The following is a 24,224-nucleotide window of genomic DNA, read 5'->3' as shown; positions in this document are numbered from 1 at the left end:
TATTTCTATCACTGTATGCATGTATGGTGTGAGAGCACACACATGTCAAGACACATGTAGAGGTCGGAGGACAAGTCTGTGGAGTTGATTCTCTCCTTCCACTTGACATCCAGGTATCAAACTCAGGTCGCCAAGGTTTTTGAAGCAAACACTACCCACTGAGCCATCCTGTCAGCCCTATCATTATTATTATTATTATTTTTTTTTTTTTTTGGTTTTTTGAGACGGGGTTTCTCTGTGGTTTTTTGGAGCCTGTCCTGGAACTAGCTCTTGTAGACCAGGCTGGTCTCGAACTCACAGAGATCCGCCTGTCTCTGCCTCCCGAGTGCTGGGATTAAAGGCGTGCGCCACCACCGCCCGGCCCTCTATCATTAGTTTTTAAAGGCACAACAATGACACTATGATTTTTTTTAATGAATAATCCTTATTTTTATCAGTTATATACTGAAATATTTATTGATAAAATGACATAGATATGCACCAAATAACTGGCGGAGGGGACAGAATGGATGAAACAAGATTGCCTATGGATTGACCCTGGGAGAGTTTACAGGCACAGAAGGTATCTGCAAGCAGTGAGATAGAAGGGTCTGTGTATGTGTGTGTGTGTGAGAGAGATGACAATAATCTCCCACCCGCATCGGCATCAACTTTTAAAGACGGGTGCAATCACCCAGTGAGCTAGAAACCTAAGGGAGTACTGGCTGCAGCAGTTTCCCCCACGGGGTTTGCTATCGCACCTCCCAAACTAGCTAACATTCTCTCTTTCGTTAGTCCTGTCCTAGTTCAGTCTCTAGCCCCAGCAGACGGAACCACCACCCGGCCTCCTTGCAAAACATTCTCCCTCACTACAACCGGCTCTTCGGCCTGAGATTACTGTCACCAACATTAATATTACCTCAAATATGAATCCAGTGTCGGTTAAGCTTACTATGAAGGGGGTGATTATTCTATAGACACACATTCCGAGTGTCTCTAGACCCTGCACGAACTACAGAAAACCAATTCCCTCCAGGCATGGTAGCACATACGTGGAATCCCAGTACAGGAGGAGTCTTCATGAGTTCAAACCGGACCCAATCTCTACCCAAAAGATCACCAACAGTTTCTCAGTTAACTCTCATGTAATGTTAAGAGTATGTTTTTGCTGAGACCAAAGTCCCCGGGAAACTGAACAGGCATCGGCCTACCCCACTGTCTCTGGAACATGACTCTATTCTCTCTCCAAACTTGCGCGATTCTTGCCCTTATACGGTGCCCTACCCCATCAAGCCCGCTTTGCACCGTCACAGCCTCTCCCGCCGCGCTCCGCGCCGCCGCGAGGTGGCAGGAGACCCACGGCTGCAGGGCTGGAGACCGCCGCCGGGATGCAGTGACGTCACGCAACCCCAGCGTTGATTGGCTAGTTCCCCGATGACCTTGAGGGGGAGGAGCCTGTGGCCGAGCCGGAAACGTGGGGCGCAGCGAAAGCCACGTCCCGAGGCTGGGCGTGCGCACGCCGAGGAGCCCAACCGCTGTGGCGGCCTCTGCACCTCCTCCCCTGGCCTGAGGGGGCACACTCGCTGCTCCGCGACCCGGGGCGCCACCTGCTGAAGGGGTCACACGGCCGCGGGCTGGGCGATCGCGAGGGGAGGAGTCACCTTGAGAGGAGGGACACAGTGGCGAGCCGAGAACCTCGGAGAGGGCTCGCTTAGCGAGAGGAACACAAAGAAGAGGGGTGCAGCGCCGAGGGGCTCGGGGCACACACGGAGGTGGCAGTGTCATCCCCAGGAAAGGTCCCCCTGAAGGACAGCGGCCTCCGAGGGGCGGGATCTCGCCGAGGGGTGGACTCTGGCGGAGGGAGGGGCTCCCCTGCAGGTGGAGGCTGCTCTTAGGAGAGGGTCATTAGGACAAAGAAGTAAGGGGGTGGTCAGCGGGAGGACCCCCGGAATCTGAACTTCCCTTAGGGGAATCGGTATGGAGTGAGGAGGGGTCGGGGCAGGGCAGGGATGCGGCCAGAGGCTCTCTACACCGCCGACCGCGGCCGCCCGAGAGGACAGGTGTTAGCGAGCCCCGAGATTGAGGGTGTCGGGATCCGAAGACCCTAGAAATGGGCAGTCGGGGTGGGACGCAGGCCAGTCAGGCAGCGGGCTTGATCGGTGCAGCCCAGGGCGGAGGCGGCCCCGCGCCCGCCGTCCACCCCTAAAACCCCCGGTTCTTCACGCCCGGCCTACGCGCGGGTGCGTACCTGAGGGGGCGTGGCCGGGCCAGCAGCCCGGACTCCAAGGAGTTAAACGCAAACCGGGCCCAGCCCCGCCCCGGGCAGGCCGCGCAGCCTGAGCCCGGCGGCGTAGCGGAGCAGCAGCCGCCCGCCCGCCTCCGCCCGCGGGGAGCCCGCCCGCCGGCGCCCCGGAGCGCCGCCGCCGCCCGGCCCAGGCCCAGGCCCAGGCCCCGTGCAGAGCGGAGAGCCGCGGCGTTCCACCGGGCCCAGCTCGCCGGCGCGGCGGGGGCGGGCCCAGGACCTTCGGCAGGTCCTCCGTCCTCCGGGCGGGAGCGGGAGTCCCGGCACCCGGGATCGGACTGGGCCGGCGCCCATGGCGAGCGCGGCCTGCCCGGGTCCCGGGGACCCGGCCATGTGAAGCAGGCCCGGGCTGGGGGCCCGGCTATGGCCGGGGAACGGCCCCCACTGCGGGGCCCCGGGCCCGGAGAGGCGCCGGGGGAGGGGCCGGGGGGCGCAGGCGGAGGCCCGGGCAGGGGCCGGCCCTCCTCCTACCGGGCCCTCCGCAGCGCCGTGTCCAGCTTGGCGCGTGTGGACGATTTCGACTGCGCAGAGAAGATCGGGGCCGGTTTCTTCTCTGAGGTCTACAAGGTAGGACCCACAGACGAGAGGGTAGAGGGGCGGGACCGAGCCTTCGACGGGAGGCTAGAACTTGGAGGCCCACAGCCTGGGTTAGAGATCCAGTACTAGAGCTAGCCACCCAACTTGCCCGGCACACACCGATCCTTGCCGCCCCCAGGTTCGGCACCGACAGTCGGGGCAAGTCATGGTGCTGAAGATGAACAAGCTCCCCAGTAACCGGAGCAACACGCTAAGGGAGGTGCAGCTGATGAACCGGCTCCGGCACCCTAACATCCTCAGGTTAGGGTGAATGGCCTAGCCTCTTGCTGGGCAGCTTGCTGGGCAGGAGGGAAAAGGACAGGTCCCTTGGGAAAGGAGGGAGATGCGGTGGAGCCCAGGCTCTCAGAGCCTACCCTTCTATCCTCTCCATCGTCTTTCAGGTTCATGGGGGTCTGTGTGCACCAGGGGCAGCTGCACGCTCTTACGGAGGTAAGCACTAGGCGTAGGCCAGGAAAGAGGGAAGGCACCACACCTCCAAGTGGAAGCGGGCTTGGTGGATCTGCGGGGAGATTAAATAGGAGCCACCCGGGACCTTGGGACCTCCTCCAACAGGAGGCTTCCTGAACTTCCTTTGGGCACACCACATACCAGAATCCTCAGTAGTCATTCTGTGTATCCCTGAGAACAGTGCCGGACCCATAGAACTTTCTGCCGTGATGGAGATATTTTGTATCTGTGGCCACACAGGAACCACCAGCCGCACATGGGCCTGGCTAAAGCAAGAGCTACTGTGACAGATTATCTGATTTATTTAAATGCACAGGCTGGCATAGCTAGCTACACATCGTGCTACTCTGATGGGTGGCAGCCTAGGCTATAAGTGGGAACCTTAGAGCACAGGCTGGCTCTTCTCACCTTTGTGAGTGTCACCTGGCTCATGAGTGGCAGACATAGAATACAGATTGGCGCCTTGACAGTCATTCCTCTTCTCTTTCCCCTATGTCCCCAGTATATGAATGGGGGCACCCTTGAACAGCTGCTGAGCTCCCCAGAACCCCTATCTTGGCCAGTCAGGCTCCACCTAGCACTGGACATTGCCCAAGGCCTACGGTACCTACATGCCAAAGGTGTGTTTCACCGGGACCTCACATCCAAGGTAGGCTGGCCAAGGTGGGCAGGAAAATGAAAGAGGGTTTGTGCCTATGAAGCCGTGATTGGCCTGTGGATGTTGGCATGTGGGGTAGTAGATATGCTCGGATGTTGGGGTGACAGGGTGCTGGAAATTATTAAAGAACAGGGCTAGGAGTGCTCTGAGGAGCGAGGTGTCACACCGAGTGTTGAGTGACATCGCAGTAATGGGGTGCGATGGAGAACTGGGAGGGAAGGTTGAGGTGATGACACTGAGCTTTGGGTATATACTGGGAGACCAGAGAGCAGGTGATGGGTGTGTGAGGATGCCTATGTGTGTGTGTCAGAACTGCCTGGTCCGAAGGGAAGACCGAGGCTTCACAGCTGTCGTGGGTGACTTCGGACTGGCTGAAAAGATTCCTGTGTATAGGTGAGGTGAATGCCCTTCATACCCCAAGCCTCCCAGGGATCCCTATACAGTGACATTTTCTGAGGGTGGGGAGAGGGCTCACCCCATCCTCTTTTCCTGGGGGGAGATGTCTGAACAGGAGGTTCTGACTGCCCTGCTCCTGCAGGGAAGGGGCAAGGAAGGAGCCGTTGGCTGTGGTGGGCTCCCCATACTGGATGGCTCCAGAGGTGTTGCGGGGAGAGCTGTATGATGAAAAGGTAAGAGCCCTTGAATAGAGCCCTATCCAACAACAACCTCCTAAATACTCAGGACCTCCCCCTTCTCCATATCCCTCACTGTCACCCTTCCCACACAAGATAACTGCCAGCTCCTCCCCCTGGCATGGCCCATCTCCCACCTCCAGGCTGACGTCTTCGCCTTTGGGATTGTCCTCTGTGAACTCATTGCCCGAGTACCTGCGGACCCTGACTACCTGCCCCGCACTGAGGTGAAGTAACTTCCACACTAGGTGCCTCATAACCATGAGGGCTCCCTAGAGGATGACGTCCTCACAGGGGGCACAGACAGACAAGGAATGCTAACTTGGCAGTTCCTCCTCTGTCCCCACAGGACTTTGGCCTGGATGTGCCTGCTTTTCGAACACTGGTGGGAAACGACTGCCCACTGCCTTTCCTGCTTCTGGCCATCCACTGCTGCAGCGTAAGCTCCCCGCCCCGCCCCACCCCACCCCATCCATGAGTTGTCTTCTAAGTCCTGGGGAACTTCCCCTCTTCCTGAGCCCCGAGTGGAGCTGCCTGTCTTTACCCATCAGATGGAACCCAGCACCCGAGCCCCTTTTACTGAGATCACCCAGCACCTGGAGCAGATCCTGGAGCAGCTGCCTGAGCCTGCTCCCCTCTCCAAGACGCTCGTCACTAAGGCTCCCTTGACGTACAATCAGGGTAAGTGAGCATGACCTTGACCCAACAGAAGTCCTGCCTCTCCTGAGAATCAGTTGTCTGGAGGAGGCTGAGGGGATCTACTGGTTTTGGAAAGACTTGGAGTCAGGTGAAGTGGGGTAGGATGGAGAGGCTTCTCAGCCCAAGGGAGCAGAGGTAGGGAAGAAAAAGTAGAAAGGTAGCTGGGGGAGGGGCTGCTGGTCATCCGGTCAAGGCACTTGCATAAGGACCCAAGTCCTAAAAGTCTCCTCTGACCTCTGACCTCCACCTACAGCTCCATCACCCTATGGTTCACACAGGAGTACACATAGACCCCTAAGGAAAATGGTAGCTGGAAATAGCAGCCCTCCCTTCCAGAGCACCTGTAGGGCACCCTCTCTCAGCTCTTGCCCCACCACCTTCCTAGGAAATAAGGGCCTCACTCTTTGTGAGCAGATGCAGAAAGCAGGGTCACACCCCTACCTCTCTTTCTACAGGGTCTGTTTCAAGAGGAGGTCCCTCGGCCACACTTCCCAGGCCAGACCCCCGGCTCTCCCGCAGCCGGTCAGACCTCTTCCTGCCACCTTCACCAGAGTCACCCCCCCGTTGGGGGGACAATCTAACACGAGTCAACCCCTTCTCACTGCGGGAAGACCTCAGGGGTGGCAAGATCAAACTCCTGGACACACCCTGCAGGCCGGCCACTCCACTGCCCCTGGTACCGCCATCACCACTGACCTCTACCCAGCTGCCCTTGGTGACCACTCCAGAGACCTTGGTCCAGCCTGAGACCCCTGCCCGCCGCTGTCGCTCACTACCTTCATCCCCTGAGCTCCCCCGGCGGATGGAGACTGCACTGCCAGGTCCTGGCCCTTCCCCCGTGGGCCCCTCAGCTGAAGAAAAGATGGAGTGTGAGTGCAGCAGCCCAGAGCCAGAGCCCCCAGGGCCAGCTCCCCAGCTGCCTCTGGCAGTGGCCACTGACAACTTCATCAGTACTTGTTCCTCAGCCTCTCAACCCTGGTCTCCCAGATCAGGACCTCCCCTCAATAACAACCCCCCTGCCGTGGTGGTCAGTTCCCCGCAAGGATGGACTGGGGAGCCCTGGAACCGAGCACAGCATAGCCTTCCCCGGGCAGCAGCCTTGGAGCGGACAGAACCCTCGCCACCCCCATCAGCTCCTCGGGAGCCCGAGGAGGGCCTGCCCTGCCCTGGCTGCTGCCTTGGCCCCTTCAGCTTTGGCTTCCTATCCATGTGCCCCCGCCCCACCCCAGCTGTTGCCCGCTACCGCAACCTGAACTGTGAGGCGGGCAGTCTTCTCTGCCACCGAGGGCACCATGCCAAGCCACCCACACCCAGCCTGCAGCTGCCTGGGGCACGCTCTTAGCAGTGACGCCTGCGACCTCAGGCTTCCAGCCTTGGCCTTCAGGATAGCCTGTAAGGACAGAGTGCACTTGCTGGACAATGCCAGCCCCAGATGGGCTGACTGGCTCTTCTCCCCGTCTAGGGGAGCCTCAGCATGGTCCCAATGGACAGAGCACTTCCTATCTGACCCGTGGGTTCACCTTCCCATGGGGATCACTGAACTAGACACAGCATTGCTGACACACAAGACTAACACGTGCAAATTATTTAAAAATATTTCAATAAAACTGCCTGGCTGGCTCCGGGCCATCCATCCACTCAGCGGTGCGCCCTCCTCCCCTGACACATCTCCAGTTTGGGAAGTTCTTAAGGGAGGCCAAGTCCACTCCCTTCCCAGGAATAGTCCAGTTTCTGGGCGACTTTGAAGCAGGCAGCAGGTTGTCAGGCCAGGATCAGCCCTTAGCTGAGCATGCCCGAGAGTGAGGGAATGCTTGAGGAATCGCAGGCCACAGGTTAAGGATGTAGGTCACAAGTTCTTGTTCCTGTGTCTGGAAAAATAAAGCAGCAGCGAGCTCTAGGTGACTGTCACTAACCCTAGTCCAGTTCACCCTGTCTTCCCGCTCCCCTGTTCAGGATGTACCTGTCCCCTTTCCCTGCCTAGCCTGACCCTACATAAGCAGACTGAGCCACTGGAGATTGTGGATTTGACAAATTTGGGAACAGATTTTCCCTCTGTCTCCATGCACACAACTATGCCCGCTCTCCATACCTCGTGCTTACCCGTTTCAGTGCAGGTGATCCCCATCAGGAAACCGGAAAGCTTCCAGCTCACAAATGCAAGGATAAGAGTCTGTGCACTTTGAGAAATATCTTTGCCATGATTCATGCCATTTCTCTAGCTTCCTACAATGTGAGCTTTGAGAATAAGATACAGGCGATCTGTAAGATTGTGTGAGATACTGCAAGTAGAATTGGGATACACTCTGATCCCCTCCTTTCCCCTTATTCTTTGTTCAGGTTTCTGAACTTCAGCTCAAACAGCCCTTAAGGCCATGGAAGAAAGCTTACCAAAGTCATAAAAGATGAAAACTCCACCTAAGGAGATGGGCTCACTGGTGTATGCCTTTAATGCCTTAAACCCAGGAGACAGGCAGGCCACACTACACAGTAAGACAGGACTATCTCAAAATCATGGGACGTGAAGTAGCCACAGCTACTCATTCTGCTGCTCTCTGCTTGGGGCAGTTCTAGTGGCCCAGTTGGCATGGGCTAAGCAAGCGCAGCTGCAGTTTGGGCAGCTTGTCAAAGCTTAGAGAGTTCAAGGCCAGTAGCACTTCTCACTGGCTGTGACAGATGACACAGACCTCAACCTAGTAATTCCTTTTGTTTTGGGTTTTGTTTTTCAAGACAGGGTTTCTCTGTGGTGTTGGAACCTGTCCTGGAACTTGTTCTGTGGACCAGGCTGGCCTCAAACTCACAGAGATCCACCTGCCTCTGCCTCCCAAATGCTGGTATTAAAAGGTGTGCGCCACCACCGCCTGGCTGTTTTTGTTTTTTTGAGAAGGGGAGTCTTGCTGTGTGGCACAGGCTGGCCTAAACTCCCAGTCCTACCTCAGCCTCCTAGGTGCTAGGATTACAGGAATATGCCATTGCAACTTTCTTAAGTATGTGCTAGAGACCTCCAGGCGCTGTGGGTGGAAGGTGGAATAGAGCACAGGTCGATGTGCAGACTTAGTGGGTCAAGGCCCTAAGCCCAGTGACCCGAGTGTAGTCCCTGAGGGCCACATGGCAGGAGAGAACTGACTCCTGCCTGCCACATGGCACCCCTCCTCAACACACATTTTTAAATCAAGACTATCTTAAACAGTTAAGTAGAAGAAACAAATTACAATGCTGATTTGTGGAAGAGTTTTGGGAGCAGAGTTTAGGGAAGAAATATCTACTAGAGACTGAGTTGACAATACCTCAAATTCTTCCTAGCTTGCCAAGTTTCTTCATTTTGGCTTGGCTGCTGAATCCAATATGACTTCGAATCATTTAGCAACTCCGCTAAGACACTGGGCAGAGAGACCTGAGGGGATTCAGAGAGGTGTGTGAAAAGTAGTGAGAATATGGAACAAAATGGAGACACCCTAGGAGGCCTATGAGTTTACTTAGCAAGAGACCTTGCCCATTTAGTACACGAATTAATTGCTCCTGCATCCGTGCAGGGCTGCCAGATACAGCCACTCTCCTTTTCACCTCTCAGCTGAGTAAGAATCTGGAATGGAGTCAGTCTGAACTTCTGCTCTCAGGCAATGGAGCATCCGGGTCTGGCCCCACTCCCCTGAGAGGCAAGGGCAGGCCAGCACGGCACACACTAAAGTGGAGACGGCTCAGGATTCACCTCTCATCAGTGCTAAGCAATAGGAGCCATGGGACAACACAAGACTGAGAGGATGCGGAAGCCAGTGCCACATCTCCTGGCAAATGGTGTGACTGTCCATATCTGTCCCGGGAAACAATGCAAACCATGGCATGTGGCAGCCGTGCACTGCCACTCCTGACTCAGTGACACACCTCCCTTTCCCTGTGGCACCCACTTCAGGATATGGAGAAGGGCATGCTCACTTGATAATACTTATCCGGTTCTTTGGCTACAGAAGCCAGTTGGGAGGACAGAGATGTGCAGTATTTCTGGCTCGCTTGCCAACTCCTGAGAGTGTGTGAGATGTAAAAGCATCTCCCCTCGTGCTGTGTCCATCCCAGCGGACAGCAGGTGTCTACAAAGCAGAAGGAATATGACAGCCACACTTGGAGTAAGGTGACCAGTTGGCCAGCTGGTTGCTAACAGTAGTCCCTCAGGTCTACTCTGATATCTTCATCAACTTTAGCCCTTCATCTTTGCAAGCTTTTTGCCTTTTTGGGAAACGTTGTACTTCTTAATGATATGGGAAGCTTATTTTAATGGAGCTAGTGTTCCTGTCCCTGGCTTCCGAAAGGTTAAAATCTGCCCTAAGACTGGCCAACCTTGCCTGGGCTTCCACATTGGTCAAAGGACTTTTCATTCATTCATTCATTCATTCATTCATTCCATTTACTCCTTAACACATCTCCACTGCACATTCAAAGTTTTGCCTCACTCCTCCAGCCCCTGGCAACATCTCTTGCCACAACTCCCATAAGCAGACAGACTTGGTTCCCCTTTTTCTGAAGTTATGAACACTATCCATTTCCATATTCCCACTTAAAGACACCTATCTCTGTTGATTTCCAGGATAACTTTAAGGGATAAACATCCTCCTTAACATCCCACACTCCACTCTGCTCTTGATCCCAGTCACCTTTCCTATTTCCATTTGATCCATCAGTCCTCGCTCCATCACTCAGAAAGCATTCCCTATTCCCGCCCCCTCTCCTATCTACATTTTCTTATGTCTCCATCACACTTCCCCTATTGATCTGCATTGTGACTTAAAGATTTTTTGATTTGGTGTGACTGACTTGAATAGAGTGAGAGAATAAAAAACATGCTGAAAGGTCTTGAAAGTTGTGTGTGTGTGTGTGTGAGAGAGAGAGAGAGAGAGAGAGAGAGAGAGAGAGAGAGAGTGGTGAAACCTGAAACCTGAATGTGGTGGCTTGAACAGAATGGCCCTCATAGGCGCATATATTTGAGTGTTTGGTCCCCAGTTGGTGGAACTGTTTGGGAAGGACTAGGAGGTGTGGCCTGTGGAAGGAGGTGTGTCAGTGGAGGCAGGCTTTGATAGGTTTCAGAAGACTCCTGCTCCCACGTGCTCTCTCTGTCTCCCACCTGAGAAGCAAGCTGCAAGCTCTCAGCTGTTCCTGTCACCATGTGTTTGCTCTGCCATCATGGACTCTGACCCGCTGAACCACAGACCCAAGGTTGCCTTGGTCCTGATGTTTTGTCACAGTGGTAGAAAAGTCACTAAGACCCCAAGTGAGTACCAGGTGAGTGGCCGCCATCCTATCTGACCTGCCTTGAAAGGCACGTCAGAGAATCCCCACAGAAAGCTGGCTATAGCCATATTGATGCGCTCTGGGTTTGATTGAGAGATCCTGCCTCAGTGAATAAAGTAGACGAACAATCAAGGACAAATCTCTGCATCGACCCGTGCACACACAAATGCATGCATACATATACACATGCAACACAGACACACGAAATGGACAAGGGGGAATTGGTGCCATTGTGAAGATTGTCCTCCTTTGGGTCGGGTGAGGGTAGTTAAGAAGAACACCCAGCGGTGGCAGTTGTCCTGAAAAGATCGGGATCTGCAGAGCACAAATGCCCAGATAGACTTGGTGGAACCGTTCTGATGAGCTGATGGTGGCGGCACCCACTGAACATGCTGGAAAAGCAGTGGGGAAGGAGTCTCTGTGGAAAGCACGCTGGCTGCTGCAGAGCAGAGCCTCAGTGGCACCAAACTGTCATCTGTACAATGGGTCACACCTGATGCAGGCCTAGACTACGCAGTCAGCTGGGTTCATCCAGGGTTGAGTTTTTAATCAGTCTAGTGCACCAGAACCAGGGAACAAAGGAGTAAGTGATTGGATAATAGACCCTGGAACCCAAGACGGATAGGGAGAGAAGCAAGGATAAGAGAGGGCTGTTAGGAGGAAAGAAAACTGGGACTCCACGGGCTGGATGCCTTGGGAAGGCTGGAGAAGTGTAGAGAGTCCTGTTGGGCTGGGTAGCTGCAACCAGAGTAGATGTCTGCAACCCAGCTGTGGACAGATGCGCACCATGGGGTGGCAAGGTCTGAAGTGTGGCTATGGGAATGGCGAGGGACTGAAAGTCATGGAAAATAAGACTGTTAAGGAGAGGGGTTGGGAGATGGCTCAGCAGTTAATGTGTTTGTCACAAAAGTGTGAGGACTTTAGTTAAGGTACCCAGCACCCATAGGAAAAGTAGAGCTGATCACAGCCGTGCTCGAGGTTGAGTGGAGAAATTCTGTCTCAGAAACTAATCTGCAATGGCACACACGGGGGTGGGGAGGGGAGAGGAAGAGAAAAGGCACCCGTGAATGCACGCTCTCACGCACGCACACAGAACAGGAGCATACGGAAATGAGAGCCATGAGTGTGTGCCTGCAATCTTGCTGTCTCAAGCTTGGTGGAAGCTTCTAGATGCCTCTGGGTCAGAAAGAGATTTGGACAATGTGATACGGGATCTATGGAGAGTACTTCCTTCCCCCCTACATCATCCACCATAGAGCTGAGAGCATCCCCCTAAACCCAGTGTTTAGCTTGGTGCTTCTCAATAACCAAGTCACGGCCCAGATCAGTCCCTGCTCCGGCTCACGGCCCCTTTCCTGAACAACTCACTGAGCTCTGGGCTCCTGGATTCAGTCCGTCCCTCACAGGTCATCCGCCCCACCTCCCTGATCCCAGAGCAGATACCTGAGGAACAGGAAAGAAAGCGCCTCAGTGTGTCCTGCATGTTGACCAGCCTCTGGTTCAAGTTCCTCCTCTGCTGCTCCTCCCTTTCCAAGTTCTCCTTGGTCCTCTGTCCCTCAGACTGGCAGGCCTGTAGCTGCTGCTCCGTGACCTCATGGATCTTCTGCTTCTCTTTTAAAGCGTCCTGACTCAGGGACAGCTCTGTCCGAGACTCCTGCAAATCCTCCTCCTTCTGCCCCAGCTGATCTGTCTTCTGCCTGAGCTGCTGCTGCAAGCTGCTGTTGGTGGCTTCCAAAATCCTGGTTACCTGCTGGAATTGCTGAGACACCTGCAGATCTGGTTGGCCATAGAAGAGACTGGTTGGGTGTAGCAACGCACATCCGTACCCCTGACTAGGGAAGGCTGAGATAGGATAGCAAGTTCGAGGCCAGCCTGGGCTACATATGAAGAACCTTGGCCGGGGGAGCAGGGAGACTGAGTCTTCCAGCTGGTACTCTAAGACTATAGTATCAACCTTTTTGGCTTCTCGTAACTTCTTGTATTATGTGCTAAATTTAAGATCTGGCTGCCCAGTGTTTAAGGAACTCCTAACTGGGTAAGGATAATGTAGGAAGGCAGGACACTCCAGGACAGACCTGGCTGGAAACCAGACCCAAAAGCCAAGGATGTCGGGACAATGTCTTTGAGCCTTCCCCATGAAAGGCCAAGTAGGGGGAGAGAAGAGATGTTTAGAATGAGTGGGAAGTGGGGTACCCATACTCACAGCGAACTCCCAGGCAGATGGCAGCCACCCCTAACATCAAACAGGCCAGGAAAAGGCCCAGCAAGAAGTATTGCAAGCCGACTGCGGGACCTTAAGGGACAGGGATGAGAGGCAGTCAGTCCCAGGGAAGAATATACTCATTGAGACACGGAGAGGATGGGAAGCACTCCTAAAGCGGGCCTTGTCAGTCAGGGAATAAGAGCTGGGGATCGTAACTGGTGAAAAGGATTGAGGGGGCGTTACCCGACAGAAGGAGCTAAATTTCATACAGGGAAAGGGACCTTGAGTCATGTGACTAGGGGCCATCCGAACAGGGAATTGTGATACGGATTGACTCCAGGTGCAAACAATCACTAGCGGGATGAGGTAGGTTGTGGAGTGGCTGAGCTGTCGTTGAAGCCCCAAAGGCTCATTTCCAGAAAGAGTAACACAGGGCATAAGCCAGCCCCACCCCTCCGGGATGAAGTTTGGCATCCCTGCCCGGCATCCGCGGGTGCGCTGTTGGTGAATGGCGCGCTGGGACTGCGGGGGTCGGGTGGGGGTGGGGATACGTACAACGGGAAAACCACCCAACAGCGGGCGACTTCACGGGGCTCCAGGATGCAGCTGGCTGCTCTGACCTGACGCCTGCCGAAGGGGAGCGTCCGAAGTGAGGGTGGAAAGTCCCGGTAACCTCCCTTCTCCCCAGTACCACACCATGCTGAGACCTTGGCCTGTCCTGGGCTAAGTGCTGTGGGACAGTCACTCTCGGTACTTCCTCTGCTGCCCCGGGACTCATGTCCCTGTCGCCTTTGGTGGTTTTGCGGATGGACCCTGTTCACCTCCTGCTTGCTCCTCAGAACTGCCACGCAGGGAGGTCCTCACCCGGAAGCCCTTCTTGGATTGCCTTACTCACACTCCCCTCATATCCCTCATTTCTCTCCTGGGTCCTCCTTTCCTTATCATTTCCTCAGGGTCGTGACTCTCATTCCTCTTCCCACTCTTGTTCCCCACCCATCTCGCACCCGGCTGCCCTGATCCTGCCCCCAGTTTACTGCGAGGACCCTTCTGGGACCGTTCATCTTGCCCCTGGCTCTCAGAGAACTTGTCCTCAAGAACAGCCCTGCCACTTTCTCCAAGACTGCTCTTTGCTCCCCAGATAAAGGCGCCCGTCCTAAACACATCCCTGGGCCTCCATACCTGCTTTGTCCACTACGGCAGAGGAAGCCAAGCCTGATGACCCTCCTGGGACTGGAGACACTTGCACATTCTCGTAGGTGAGTTCTCCATCCTCGTAAGCCTCACAGTCTGAAGAGGAAAGGTCCCAAGAAGGAGTCAGAAATGAGGTCTGGAATGGGGGTGGAGTATGAAGGAGGGCAGCGATGTGCAGGACTTACCCTGTCCGAGGTGATTAGAGACGCTGTTCTTCAAGGGCACCTTCACAAAGCGCAGGTCTGCGTAGGTGATGGCATCAGCCATGGCATTTGACGCTTCTGTTAAAGGTCTTTCAGCTAATCCACTGGCCCACACCTCCCTGGCCACTCTCCTCCCTTAGGCATTGAGTTCTCTCTGTGACTGTAAGGCTCAGTGCTTTGCAGTGTGACCCCAAACCAAAAAAGAGGAAGACTTCTGGCAGATGGACTCAACGAAGCAGAAGAGATCCCCGGGTTGAAGCCAGAGGGCCACGGAGGGAAACAGAGGGCCACGAAGAGCCACGGAGGTCCAAGGAGGTCCAAAACACACAAACCTGTGTCCAGCCAGCGCCCCTCCCCATATATCCTAGACTCACTTTGACCTCCACAGTACTTAAGATCCACATAGTCCTGTATGTTCTCTGGTTGGCCACTCCCCTCCTGACCAGTCCTGTATGTTCCCTGGTTGGCCACTCCCCTCCTGATGGCCATTTACTGAGATCTATCCATGTGTACTTGGGACTCTTTTGTTCTCAGCTGACCCAGGGCACATCCCCATCTCTGCTCCAGGCTGCAGCTTCATCCTCAACCATCAGTTTGCGGGTTCCTACCCTGGAACCTTAGCTCCTCCTCATTCTGGGGGGTTCCAGTAGGCCCATGACTTAGCAGGATGGGGTGCTTAGTTTGGTAGCTTATATAAGGCTGGGTCTCCCGTTTAGCATGGAGCACTTCTAAGGTGAGCCTAACTCCTCTCCTGCTTGCTGAACCTAGAAACCATTCCTGGGAATATGACGGCTTGTTTGAGGACACAAGCGAGGCAGGAACACGCTGGTTTTCCTCTGTGAACACCCAGATTCCCCACTTCACACCTTTTTCCTGCTGTCTTCCTGATCACACCTGTGACCAGGTGTCTGCTTCTGTCATGCATCCTTCCCTTAACATCCTGTGGCATTCTCTGTGTCCCCACTTCAGAGCCACATCAGGGATCAGTGTCCACGCGGCAGGGGTTTGGGAGCAGCTCTGGACTGCGTTGAAGGGCTAACCTGGAGCAACCGTAGTCCACACATCCCTTCTAGGAGGGATGAAAGGAAACTGTGGGCTTGGATTTCAAGAAGGGATGCGGTGGGTTGGAGAGATAGCTCAGTGGTTAAGAATACTGGTTTTCGATTCCCAGCACTCACATGGCCATTCATAATCATCTGTGACCCCCCCTCCCCTCAGTCATCAGCCCAGCACATAGTATACAGACATACATACAGGCAAAACACTCATATACATAAGAATAAAATAAAACTTAAATAAGAAAAAGGGGTGGCCATGGCTTCCTAGGCTGAAGTGAGGCAAAAGAAAATGCCCCCTTGTTGTAATTCTTCCGTTAGAGGTCCTGGGGACTGGAGGTGTAGCTCATGGAACACGGGGAGTATGATGGTCTGGCCTCACTTCCCAGCGCACACAGACACACATACAGTCCAAACATTGCCCCATCGTTCATCCCCAGAGAAAATGGCCTCTTGGGTCAAGTGTTGGGACACACCTTCAATCTTAGAAATCAGGAGGCAGAGGCAGGCACAGATGTAGCCTGTGAGCCAGAGGACAGTCTGGTCTACACCATGAGTTCCAGGCTGGCCAGGGTTATATAGTGAGACCCTATCTCAGAGAAAGAGAGTCAAAGACAGAGACAGAGAGAGACACACAAAGAAACAGAGACCCAGAGAGAGCAGAGGCGTTTGCAGAGGAGACCACCATGTACGCAATTGTTGTAGGTGAAGAAGGCCTGGTTGACAGTGGGGCTGAGCAGAGCAGCGCCCGCAGGGCCTAATGTTCTCTTATTGCAATATAGCCTGTTAAAGGAATCCCAAAAGGCCTTCATGGTTGGGGGTGCGGGGGTTGAAACCGGATGAGGTATGAAGGTGAGAAAACCCCACCCCCTTTTGGGCCACATCCGCCCCACCCCACCCCCACCAGCTGTCCTGCAGCTGCAAGTAGGAAGAAAGAAAAGGTGAAGTTCCTCACCGCGTGCTACCCGCTCATGTGACTGGTGGTGTTGGGCGGGGCCAGGTAATGTTGGGAGAGATTCCTTGCCGTAAGTAGCCTGGCGGAGCCTGCCTGCCCCAGAGAAAGTGGCCCCTGGGGCTGAAGGGCAAACGCACTGTCACCTGAGCGAAGCATCTGAGGAGAGGAAGGTGCACAAGTACTTCTGTGTGTGCTCGCGTGTGCACAGCCCCCCCCCCCCCCGCACTTTGTGGCCTGTTAGTGGTGTCTGTGGGAGGGGTGGAGTGTACACAATGCGTCCTGTGGGCTGAGGTGACTGGTGTGAGCTGTCATCTTTTGCCACGACGGGAAATGATAAGAGAGCCTCTTCAGAAAAGCCATCATAGGTCAAGACAGCAGGTTTTACAAGTACTTCCTTTTTGAGATTCGTTTGTGTTTTAAGGGTTCTCTGCAACAGCTGTTAACGGTCCCTGCCTGCTTGACTAAAGTTTCCAGCACCTTCCTCCAGGCAGCATCTCAGGTCCTCCCCCAGAACTGGCAGCGGACTGGTGACTCCCTGGGGGCCTGTGGGGGCGTGTAAGAGTGAGTGGGAGGGTTCAGAGCAGCTGGTGTCGGGAATGGGTGGGGACAGTTAGGGTGCTGCATCTGCGGAACACATGTGGGCATGGACAGGGCCAGTGACTTTAGGACGCTGGCATGGACTGCAGACGGTGTCTCAGTTTCCAGAACCCTGGTACACAGGTGATCATGACCTGTAAGTCAGGGAAGATGCCCAAGCCTGGCTTCTAAATTGCACTGGAAACAGCATCAGGGACCCTCACACCGTTACCAAGAAAGTGTAACTGAGCTGGAGCTGGGCTGAGGGGCACAGCTCACCTGCATGGCCTTAGAGTCTTCATCAGGCGTGGTCTGAGCTTTGCTCCTCCTTAACCCTCTGGTGATGGTGACCCATCTCTTCACATTCTGCAATCCCTTCCGTCTTAGCCCAGCTTGTAGTGCAAGGATGAGATGGGAGAGATCCTGAGGATGCCTAGGAGAGCTGCTGTCTGTATACCTTGATTGACTTCTAAGTGGTCTTGTATTTTACAGAGGGGAAATTGATCGGGGGGGGGGGGGTGCAACTCTCACCTTTCCTGGGTGTGTATGAAAGTCTGCAGTATTGGCATCCATATTACCTTTCAAAGCTGAACACCCAGACGTCTGGGACTCAGCTCTCCACACTGCCCAGACGTCAGGAACACTGGAGATCAGACCATGACCTGAAATCGGATACCATGAGGACAAACACCACAGCCTTCCTTGCCCTGACCGCCCCTCCGCTTACTACGGAGAATGGCTTGTCTGACTAGGACAGGGGGACCAGCTGTGAACTTGATCTGTGTCATTTTGGTCTTACAAGTCCAGCAGACATCAGGAGACTCTGAGCTAGACTGTACCTTCATCATCACTGTGAGTACTGGCCTCGGGGGACCCTAACCTAATGACAGTGACAGACTAAGGACATCCCAGAAGTTCATACACTAGTCCAATGTGTGTATGCCTGTGAATATGTGACTTTACCTAAGAAAATGTAGACATGCTTAAGAAACGGTCCTTTAGATAGGTGGTCACCCTTTCTATTCTGGGAGTTCCAGTTTAATTTCAGGGAACCTCAAAGGAAGGTTAGGGGAAGAAAGACATTCTAAAAGGAGAAAGAGCCAGAGAGGCGAGAGGCAAAAGCTCAGCCCTTTCTGGTTTTGAAGGGAAGGGGGCCAATAAACCAAGGAGTCCAGGCAGCTTTCAGAAACCAGTAGAACAAGGAAGCACATTCCTCTTGAGCCCCCACAAATCCGCCAGCCCTTCGGATACCTTGACTTCAGTCTGTCACTGTCGTCAGCGTTCTGGCCTCTGGACCCACAAGGCAATGTATCTGTAGGGGCTGGAGACCGCTCAGTTGGTTAACAGCACTGTGTGTTACTCTTGCTACTTGTGGTACTCAAGTTCAGTTCCCACATCTCACACCTTAGAACTGCATGTAACCCCAGCAGGAAATCCCCTGGGGTGTCCTGTGTTCTGTGTCCTCCTTAGGTGTGTGCATGCGCACGTGCGTGCGCGCACACACACACATACGCACACATACTTAATTTTTTAAAATTATCTTTTAAGTAAAACTTTCAGACTCATTTTATTTTATGTGGATGTTTTGCCTGCATGTATATGCACCAGGTGCCTGCCTGGTGCCTGAGAAGGCCAGAAGAAGGCACTGGAACTAGAATTACAGATGGTTGTGAACCGCCCTGTGGATGCTGAGAATTGAATCTGGGTCCTCTGAAAGAGTAGCCAGTGCTTTTAACCACTGAGCCATCCAAATACGACAAAAGAAGGTCATTGGGGATGGACCCATCCTTCAGAATCAGCAGCCTGCAGAATCAGACTTGGAAATGCAGGACTTTTGATGAGTGCAGAGGGGGACACCTCTGTCGTAACTCTGACCTGGTGGAGACAGGACACTATGCACTGCCTGGAAGGTCAGTAATAGATAACTATTAAAACCTTACCAGAGTATTGCTCAGCGTGGGATTTCTAGTAAAGAACAAAGATGCGCCATGCCATTGTCTCTTCCCTTAGAGTCAGTCCAAGCCAGGTGGTGGCACACCCTTAACCCCAGCACTGGGGAGGTAGATACAGGCGGACTCTGTGAGTGAGTCTATGTCAGTGAGTTCCGGTACAGTCAAAGGTACAGAGAGACCCTGTATAAAATAAAATTTTAAAAAAATGTAGAAAGAACAGAAATGTAGCCGTTAAGCCACCAGGTTTATGCCACTTTGGTCGGGCAGCAGGAGGTAAGTTTTCTGGTATCAGCACTTGACTGCGGATATGAAGATCAGCTCAGCACTGTGTCACTTTGGACAAGTTACAGCTGCTTTTCCTTTGGGCAGGGAGGAGGGAAGCGGGAGGGGACAGGGGCTCATGTAACCCAGGCTGGCATTGAACTTGCTATGTCTCCACAGACTACTACTTCCTAACTGTAAATAAGAGATAATCTAGAATTCCATCCAGGCTTTACTAGCAGGAGGTACAAGTGTCAGCAAAGGCCGCTAAAAATCACAGCCCAGCATTAAGTCAGAAGGGTCACAAGTTCAAAGCCAACCTGGTGTCTGCAGGGCTGGCGGATTTGTGGAGGCTCAAGAGGAACGTTCCTTGTTCTATTGGTTTCTGGAAGCTGCCTGGACTCACTGGCTTATTGGCCCCTTCCCTTCAAAACCAGCAAGGGTTGAGCTTTTGCCTCTCGCCTCTCTGACCCTTCCTCCTTCTGGAATATCTTTCTTCCTCTAGCTGGGAAATTGCCTCCTTTGAGGTCCCCGGTGTTCAGTGGGAGCCCCATTCCTCCCTCCCTCTCTCTCCAAACTCCACCTGCTCAGAGAATTTCCAAACAAAGGAAAAGCGCCCAAAAGCCCAATTCTACATTCCTCCCCTGTTGCCGCCAGCCGTTCAAGTCCCCACCTAAGTGCTCAGCTTTTGACCATACCTGGACACAAACCCTGCTTTGGCAGACACGTCATTGCCCCTCACCTACAATCTATAAAACCCCCTGCCTTAGTTCCAGTGTACAACTTCTCTAGCCTCAATCTCTGAGACCAGTGACCCTGCCCAGGAGTTGCTTTGCTCAATAAACCTGTTACACTTTTTCAATTCTGTTACTCTTTTTCAATTCAGCTTGATCTGGCTTACTGTGTCGATGGAGAAACTTATTATGGAGGACTCCCAGGCTAGAAAGGGTGATCATTCATCTAAAGGAACTTAACTAAAGCAAAGCATACCTGCATTTGTCAGGTAAAGTCACACATTCGTCGACGGCTGGAATGAGTGTATGAATATTTCGGGATGTCCTTACTCTGTCACTATTGGTAGATTAGGGTTTCCCAGAGGCTAATGGTTGCCTTCAAGACCCAAGATGCTTTTCTTTTTCTTTTCTTTTTTTTTTTTTTTTTTTTTTGAGACTGGGTCTCATTATGCTGAAACTCACTGTGTAGACCAGGCTGGCCTAGAACTCACGAAGGCCACTTGCCTCCACTTCCCAAAGTGCTGGGATTAAAGTCATGTGTAGCATAAATAATAAAAACCCAGAGATAGATACTGGAGTTCAACCTGAAGATCAGAAAAACAAAGCATCCAGCCATGGGCCCTTACCTCTACCTCAAACCAAAATGGCAATCCTGCCTCCAGGAATCCTCAGAATGAGATTGAACCTAAGACCTGTCTCCTCCTGTTTTATGTTCCTCTCTTGTGCTGGGATTAAAGGTGAGCACCACCACTGCCTGGCCTCTATAGCTAACTAGTGTAGCTTCTGGGATTAAAAGTGTTTGTCACTGCTGCCTGGCCTGTATGGCTACTACTGTGGCTGCTTTGCACTGACCTTCAGGCAAGCTTTATTTATTAAAACACAAATATTATACCTCTACAGTCGTGTACCCATGCCTACCAGGATCTTCTTTCTTTCTTTTTTATTTATTTATCTCTCGTTTTACATTCCAGCCACAGTTTCTCCTCCCATTCCCTCCCACCTCCTCCCTTCTCCCTCGGATCCTCTCCCCCTCCCTTTCCCTTCAGAAAAGAGCAGAGCCTCCCAGGGATGTAAACCAATGGCATAGCAAGCTACAGTAAGATGAGGCACATACCTCATATCAAGCCTGGGTGAGGCAACCCAGTAGGAGGAAAAGGGTCCCAAAAGCAGGCAAAAGAGTAAGAGACACCCCAACTCCCACTGTTAGGAGCCCCACAAGAACACTAAGCTACACAACCACAGCATCTATGCAGAGGGTTGAGGTAAAATCCATGCAGGCTCTGAGTGTTGGTTCAGTCTCTGTAAGCCCGTATGCACCCAGGTTAGTTGATTCTGTAGGCTGTTTTCTTGTGGTATCCTGGACCCCTCTGCCTCCTACGATTCATCCTCGCCCTCTTCCACAGGATTCCCTGAGCTCCACCTAATGTTTGGCTGTGGGTCTCTACATCTGCTCCCATCAGTTGCTGGGTGAAGCCTCTCTGATGACAATTACGTTGGGCTCCAGGCAAGACCTTTTCTTAAATAAATTCATAACTAAAAACTGCCACATAGCTTCAGAGTCAGGAGAACAACTGTGGGCTTCTGGTGGCATCATGAAAGGGGCTTGTGGCTGTTTGTTCTCTGAACCTCAAGACTCCTGGTAGATCTCTGGTGACTTTGTCTCTACTTCTTTGGTCTTGCCTTGAACAGTGACACATAAGATACCTTGATTCAAGCAGATGACGATTATTTGAAAAGAAGAGCAAACACTGTACATGGAACAGCAAACTTGAGATCCAGACACTGGCACGTGTCTGTAATTCAAGCCTATGGGAAGTAGAGGCAGGAGGACTGGAGGACAGTTTGGTCTACATAGCAAACCACTGGTCAGCCAAGACCCAGATGAAGAAGAAGATGGGGGAGGGAGTGAGGAGAGCGGGGAGGAAGAGGAGAGGAAGAAGACAAAGAAGATGGAGAAGAAGAGGAGAAGAAGAGGAGGAGGAAGGAGGAGAAGTTGATGATGATGATAGCGAAGAAAGTTGGACAATACAGTGGTACAAAATGGTGGCTCAAAGCCCAGAATGCAGTGTCAGAAAGAAACAGGGCTAGCATTTAAGGAAAAATGAAACCGGGGGCTCAAAACTCATTTACAGCCCCAAGGATGGAAGGAATCGGGGCTAACAACAATTTATGTACCGAAGCTCAAGAAACTGGTCATGGTGGCGTACAACTTTAATCCTAGCCCTTGGAGGGCAGAGGCAGTGGATCTCTGGGAGCTCAAGGTGACACAGTCTCCACAGTAAGCTCTGGACCAGTCAGGACCAGATAACGCAGTGCTTCTGATGCAGCTCCTCATGCTGTGGTGACCCAATCATAAAATTGTTTTTGTTGCTACTTCAGCAAGTCTTCTAAGGGGCAAAACCCTGCCAGTGAGACAGTCCTGGACCCTAACACTGTGGTTTGTCACCTCTCAGCTCCTCGGCTCCAGCTGGTTGAAGCAAGTGGGGAACTGAGCAGTCCACCATCAGCCAACGGTCTAGAAGTTGAGGTCATTCTCAGAAAGTTAAGTGGCGATCATGCAGACGACCACTCAGCAGGAGCTGGTGTTGACGCATGTGTCGACATAACCTCTGTTGACCTACTGAGTAGAGCCTGCCACTCACAGCAAACATGCCTGACTCCTGACTCCCACACTGACTGAGGTGGGTGAGGAACCTGGCAGGGGTGCTTGTCCTGATTATCATCTGGAGACAGATTCAGAACAGGAACACCCAGTAGGGATGATCCAGTGTCTATTGGTGCCCTGTGCCCCAAAATTCATCCACAAATGGACAACTTCGACTACCAACTGGAAAAGAGCCCAGTGGGCGGGCGCAGAACCCTCGGGGATGAAGCCTAGGTCAGACCAGGCAAGTCGCCTTATCAATTAAGTGATGCTTGCGTCCGGAACAGTCGGCAGTAGAGGAAAAAGTTCAGCTCAGCTTTAGACCCGACTGCACAGCTGGGGGTTTTATGTTCCACGGGCCTCTTGCTGACATCGTATCTCTCTTCCTCCTTCTTTTTAAAGAAGCAATGGCTGCATAAGTTTAATTTCTGAGCCAGCTGTGAAGGTGGAAGACACTGGGAGGGCATGGACTGATATATGACCGCACCAGGGGCCTCATTCCCAGGGATGAGAGATGCTTCCAAGGGCACACATTCTGAAGCGGCTCTCAGAGCGCCTAAGAGGTCTTCAGCTTGCTTCTGCCCTGGATAGAAAGCGGACCCCGTTTTGGGGTTAAATTGTGCATCTGGACACCTAGTGAATTTGTATATGCTTTCATGTCTCTTAGTAAGTTGAATTTGCTCTGTTGAAGTTATAACAAAATCCTTTGCACACATTCTTTCACCATAATTTTACTTTGAAAAAAAATGTAAGCCTAAAGGAAAAGCTGAAAGAATAGTACAATGAGCACCCTGGTCCTTCATCTGGTCTGTCAGTCAGCGCAGCCCAGTAACAGAAGTGCAGTCCTTAGGATATGTGTGTTCGTTTACATATGCATACGGTTACATGCCGACATATGCATACGGTTATATGGTTACCTGCCGTAGAACAATCTGAGATGGTTTGGGTCTTTGTTCTTTTGTTTGTTTGCATGGCTTGATTTTACTCTGAGACAAGGGCTCACGCTGACCATGGGCCGGCCTTGAACTCGCAGTGATCGTTCTGCCTTCCTCTCCCGAGCTCTGAGACTGCACGCGTGTCCCGCCACACCTGTCTTCACAATACCATAGAGCCAATGCCACCTAGGTTTCAGTATGGCCTGTGGTGGTCACACAAGAATAAAACTGTCTGATAAAGTTCTCAAATGTATTAGATCATGACTCTGTACACACTCACACACTCACACAAACACACACACACACATACGTGCGCCCCTTTCCTTCTGAGGGTGAAACTTGGAATCTGCAGAGTAGGTAGTGGGGATGGGGACATAAGGATAAGCAAGGACCCATGGGGGCAGACTGGATGATGTAAAAAAAAAAAAAAAAAAAAAAGTTGTGTTTTTACCCAGCATGCTCCATTTCTAACTTGAGATGCAAGCCCTCCATCAACAGTCACCGACACCATTCCCATTCCTGCCCAGTGGAACTGTCATGGCTTTGCATGAATACTCACCTACTCACCCCTCTCTTTCATCCCATTGGTCAGTGCTGCTCTCCCAGCCTAACAGCCACCAGCATCTCATCAGGGCAGCTGTGCCGGCTTACAGGAAGCTTTCAGGGTCAGGCCTGTTGTCTTTCCCCATAGAAGAGAGTGGAGGGGTCATGAGACCCTCAGCTGAAATTCCAGCACTCTTTCCTTCACTGTCATCCCAGATGTGTGGAATCCTGCGCCTGCTGCAGTAACTTCAGGAGGTGCTAGATCCCACCCATACTGCTGTGGAGAAGTTGTCATCCATGCTGGGGTTCAGACTCCTCAGTGGCATGGCTGCTTTGAAGACACCCATGCTTTGGTAAGAAACTCCTCATCGAAGCTCTGTA

General features: G+C 52.8%; 2 protein-coding genes across 8 annotated transcripts; one reads left to right on the top strand and one right to left on the bottom strand.

Moving 5' to 3' along the window:
* The first annotated feature begins 1,464 nt into the window (after positions 1 to 1,464).
* On the top strand, positions 1,465 to 6,955 carry Tesk1 (testis associated actin remodelling kinase 1). Its single transcript, XM_057790800.1, has 10 exons — positions 1,465 to 2,848; positions 2,997 to 3,118; positions 3,259 to 3,307; positions 3,828 to 3,974; positions 4,294 to 4,376; positions 4,522 to 4,612; positions 4,759 to 4,842; positions 4,965 to 5,054; positions 5,167 to 5,296; positions 5,770 to 6,955. Exons 1-10 carry the CDS (start codon positions 2,645 to 2,647, stop codon positions 6,654 to 6,656), a joined length of 1,887 nt encoding a protein of 628 aa, XP_057646783.1. The 5' UTR covers positions 1,465 to 2,644; the 3' UTR covers positions 6,657 to 6,955.
* A 122-nt stretch (positions 6,956 to 7,077) lies between these two features.
* Positions 7,078 to 14,252, bottom strand: Cd72 (CD72 molecule). Of its 7 annotated transcripts, none has more exons than XM_057790802.1 (8): positions 14,171 to 14,252; positions 13,974 to 14,081; positions 13,350 to 13,421; positions 12,795 to 12,884; positions 12,035 to 12,367; positions 9,245 to 9,396; positions 8,644 to 8,705; positions 7,078 to 7,573 (listed from the first exon to the last, which is right to left on the bottom strand). In XM_057790802.1, the coding sequence occupies exons 1-8, from the start codon at positions 14,250 to 14,252 to the stop codon at positions 7,420 to 7,422; spliced, it is 1,053 nt and encodes a 350-aa protein (XP_057646785.1). In that variant the 3' UTR covers positions 7,078 to 7,419. The 7 variants fall into 7 exon arrangements, with proteins under 7 accessions (XP_057646785.1, XP_057646786.1, XP_057646784.1 ...); XM_057790803.1 differs by having other exon boundaries at positions 8,647 to 8,705; XM_057790801.1 differs by having other exon boundaries at positions 8,644 to 8,734; positions 9,250 to 9,396.
* Positions 14,253 to 24,224: the final 9,972 nt, after the last annotated feature.

The sequence above is a fragment of the Chionomys nivalis genome, chromosome 16, assembly GCF_950005125.1.
Source record: "Chionomys nivalis chromosome 16, mChiNiv1.1, whole genome shotgun sequence".
Taxonomy (NCBI): Eukaryota; Metazoa; Chordata; class Mammalia; order Rodentia; family Cricetidae; genus Chionomys; species Chionomys nivalis.
Note: the sequence above shows the minus strand (reverse complement) of the source record. Positions and strands in the feature narration are given on the sequence as shown.

Bases quoted from the DNA above. Each gene is read 5' to 3' on its own strand.
- Tesk1 (XM_057790800.1), top strand. From the start codon at position 2,645: ATGGCCGGGGAACGGCCCCCACTGCGGGGCCCCGGGCCCGGAGAGGCG. The intron at 3,308-3,827 runs GTAAGCACTAGG...CTATGTCCCCAG, and splicing joins AGCTGCACGCTCTTACGGAG to TATATGAATGGGGGCACCCT. The intron at 4,843-4,964 runs GTGAAGTAACTT...CTGTCCCCACAG, and splicing joins ACTACCTGCCCCGCACTGAG to GACTTTGGCCTGGATGTGCC.
- Cd72 (XM_057790801.1), bottom strand. From the start codon at position 14,252: ATGGCTGATGCCATCACCTACGCAGACCTGCGCTTTGTGAAGGTGCCC. The intron at 12,885-13,349 runs GTACGTATCCCC...CTGTCCCTTAAG, and splicing joins TGTTGGGTGGTTTTCCCGTT to GTCCCGCAGTCGGCTTGCAA. The intron at 9,397-12,034 runs GTATCTGCTCTG...TCTGCTTTGTAG, and splicing joins CTTTCTTTCCTGTTCCTCAG to ACACCTGCTGTCCGCTGGGA.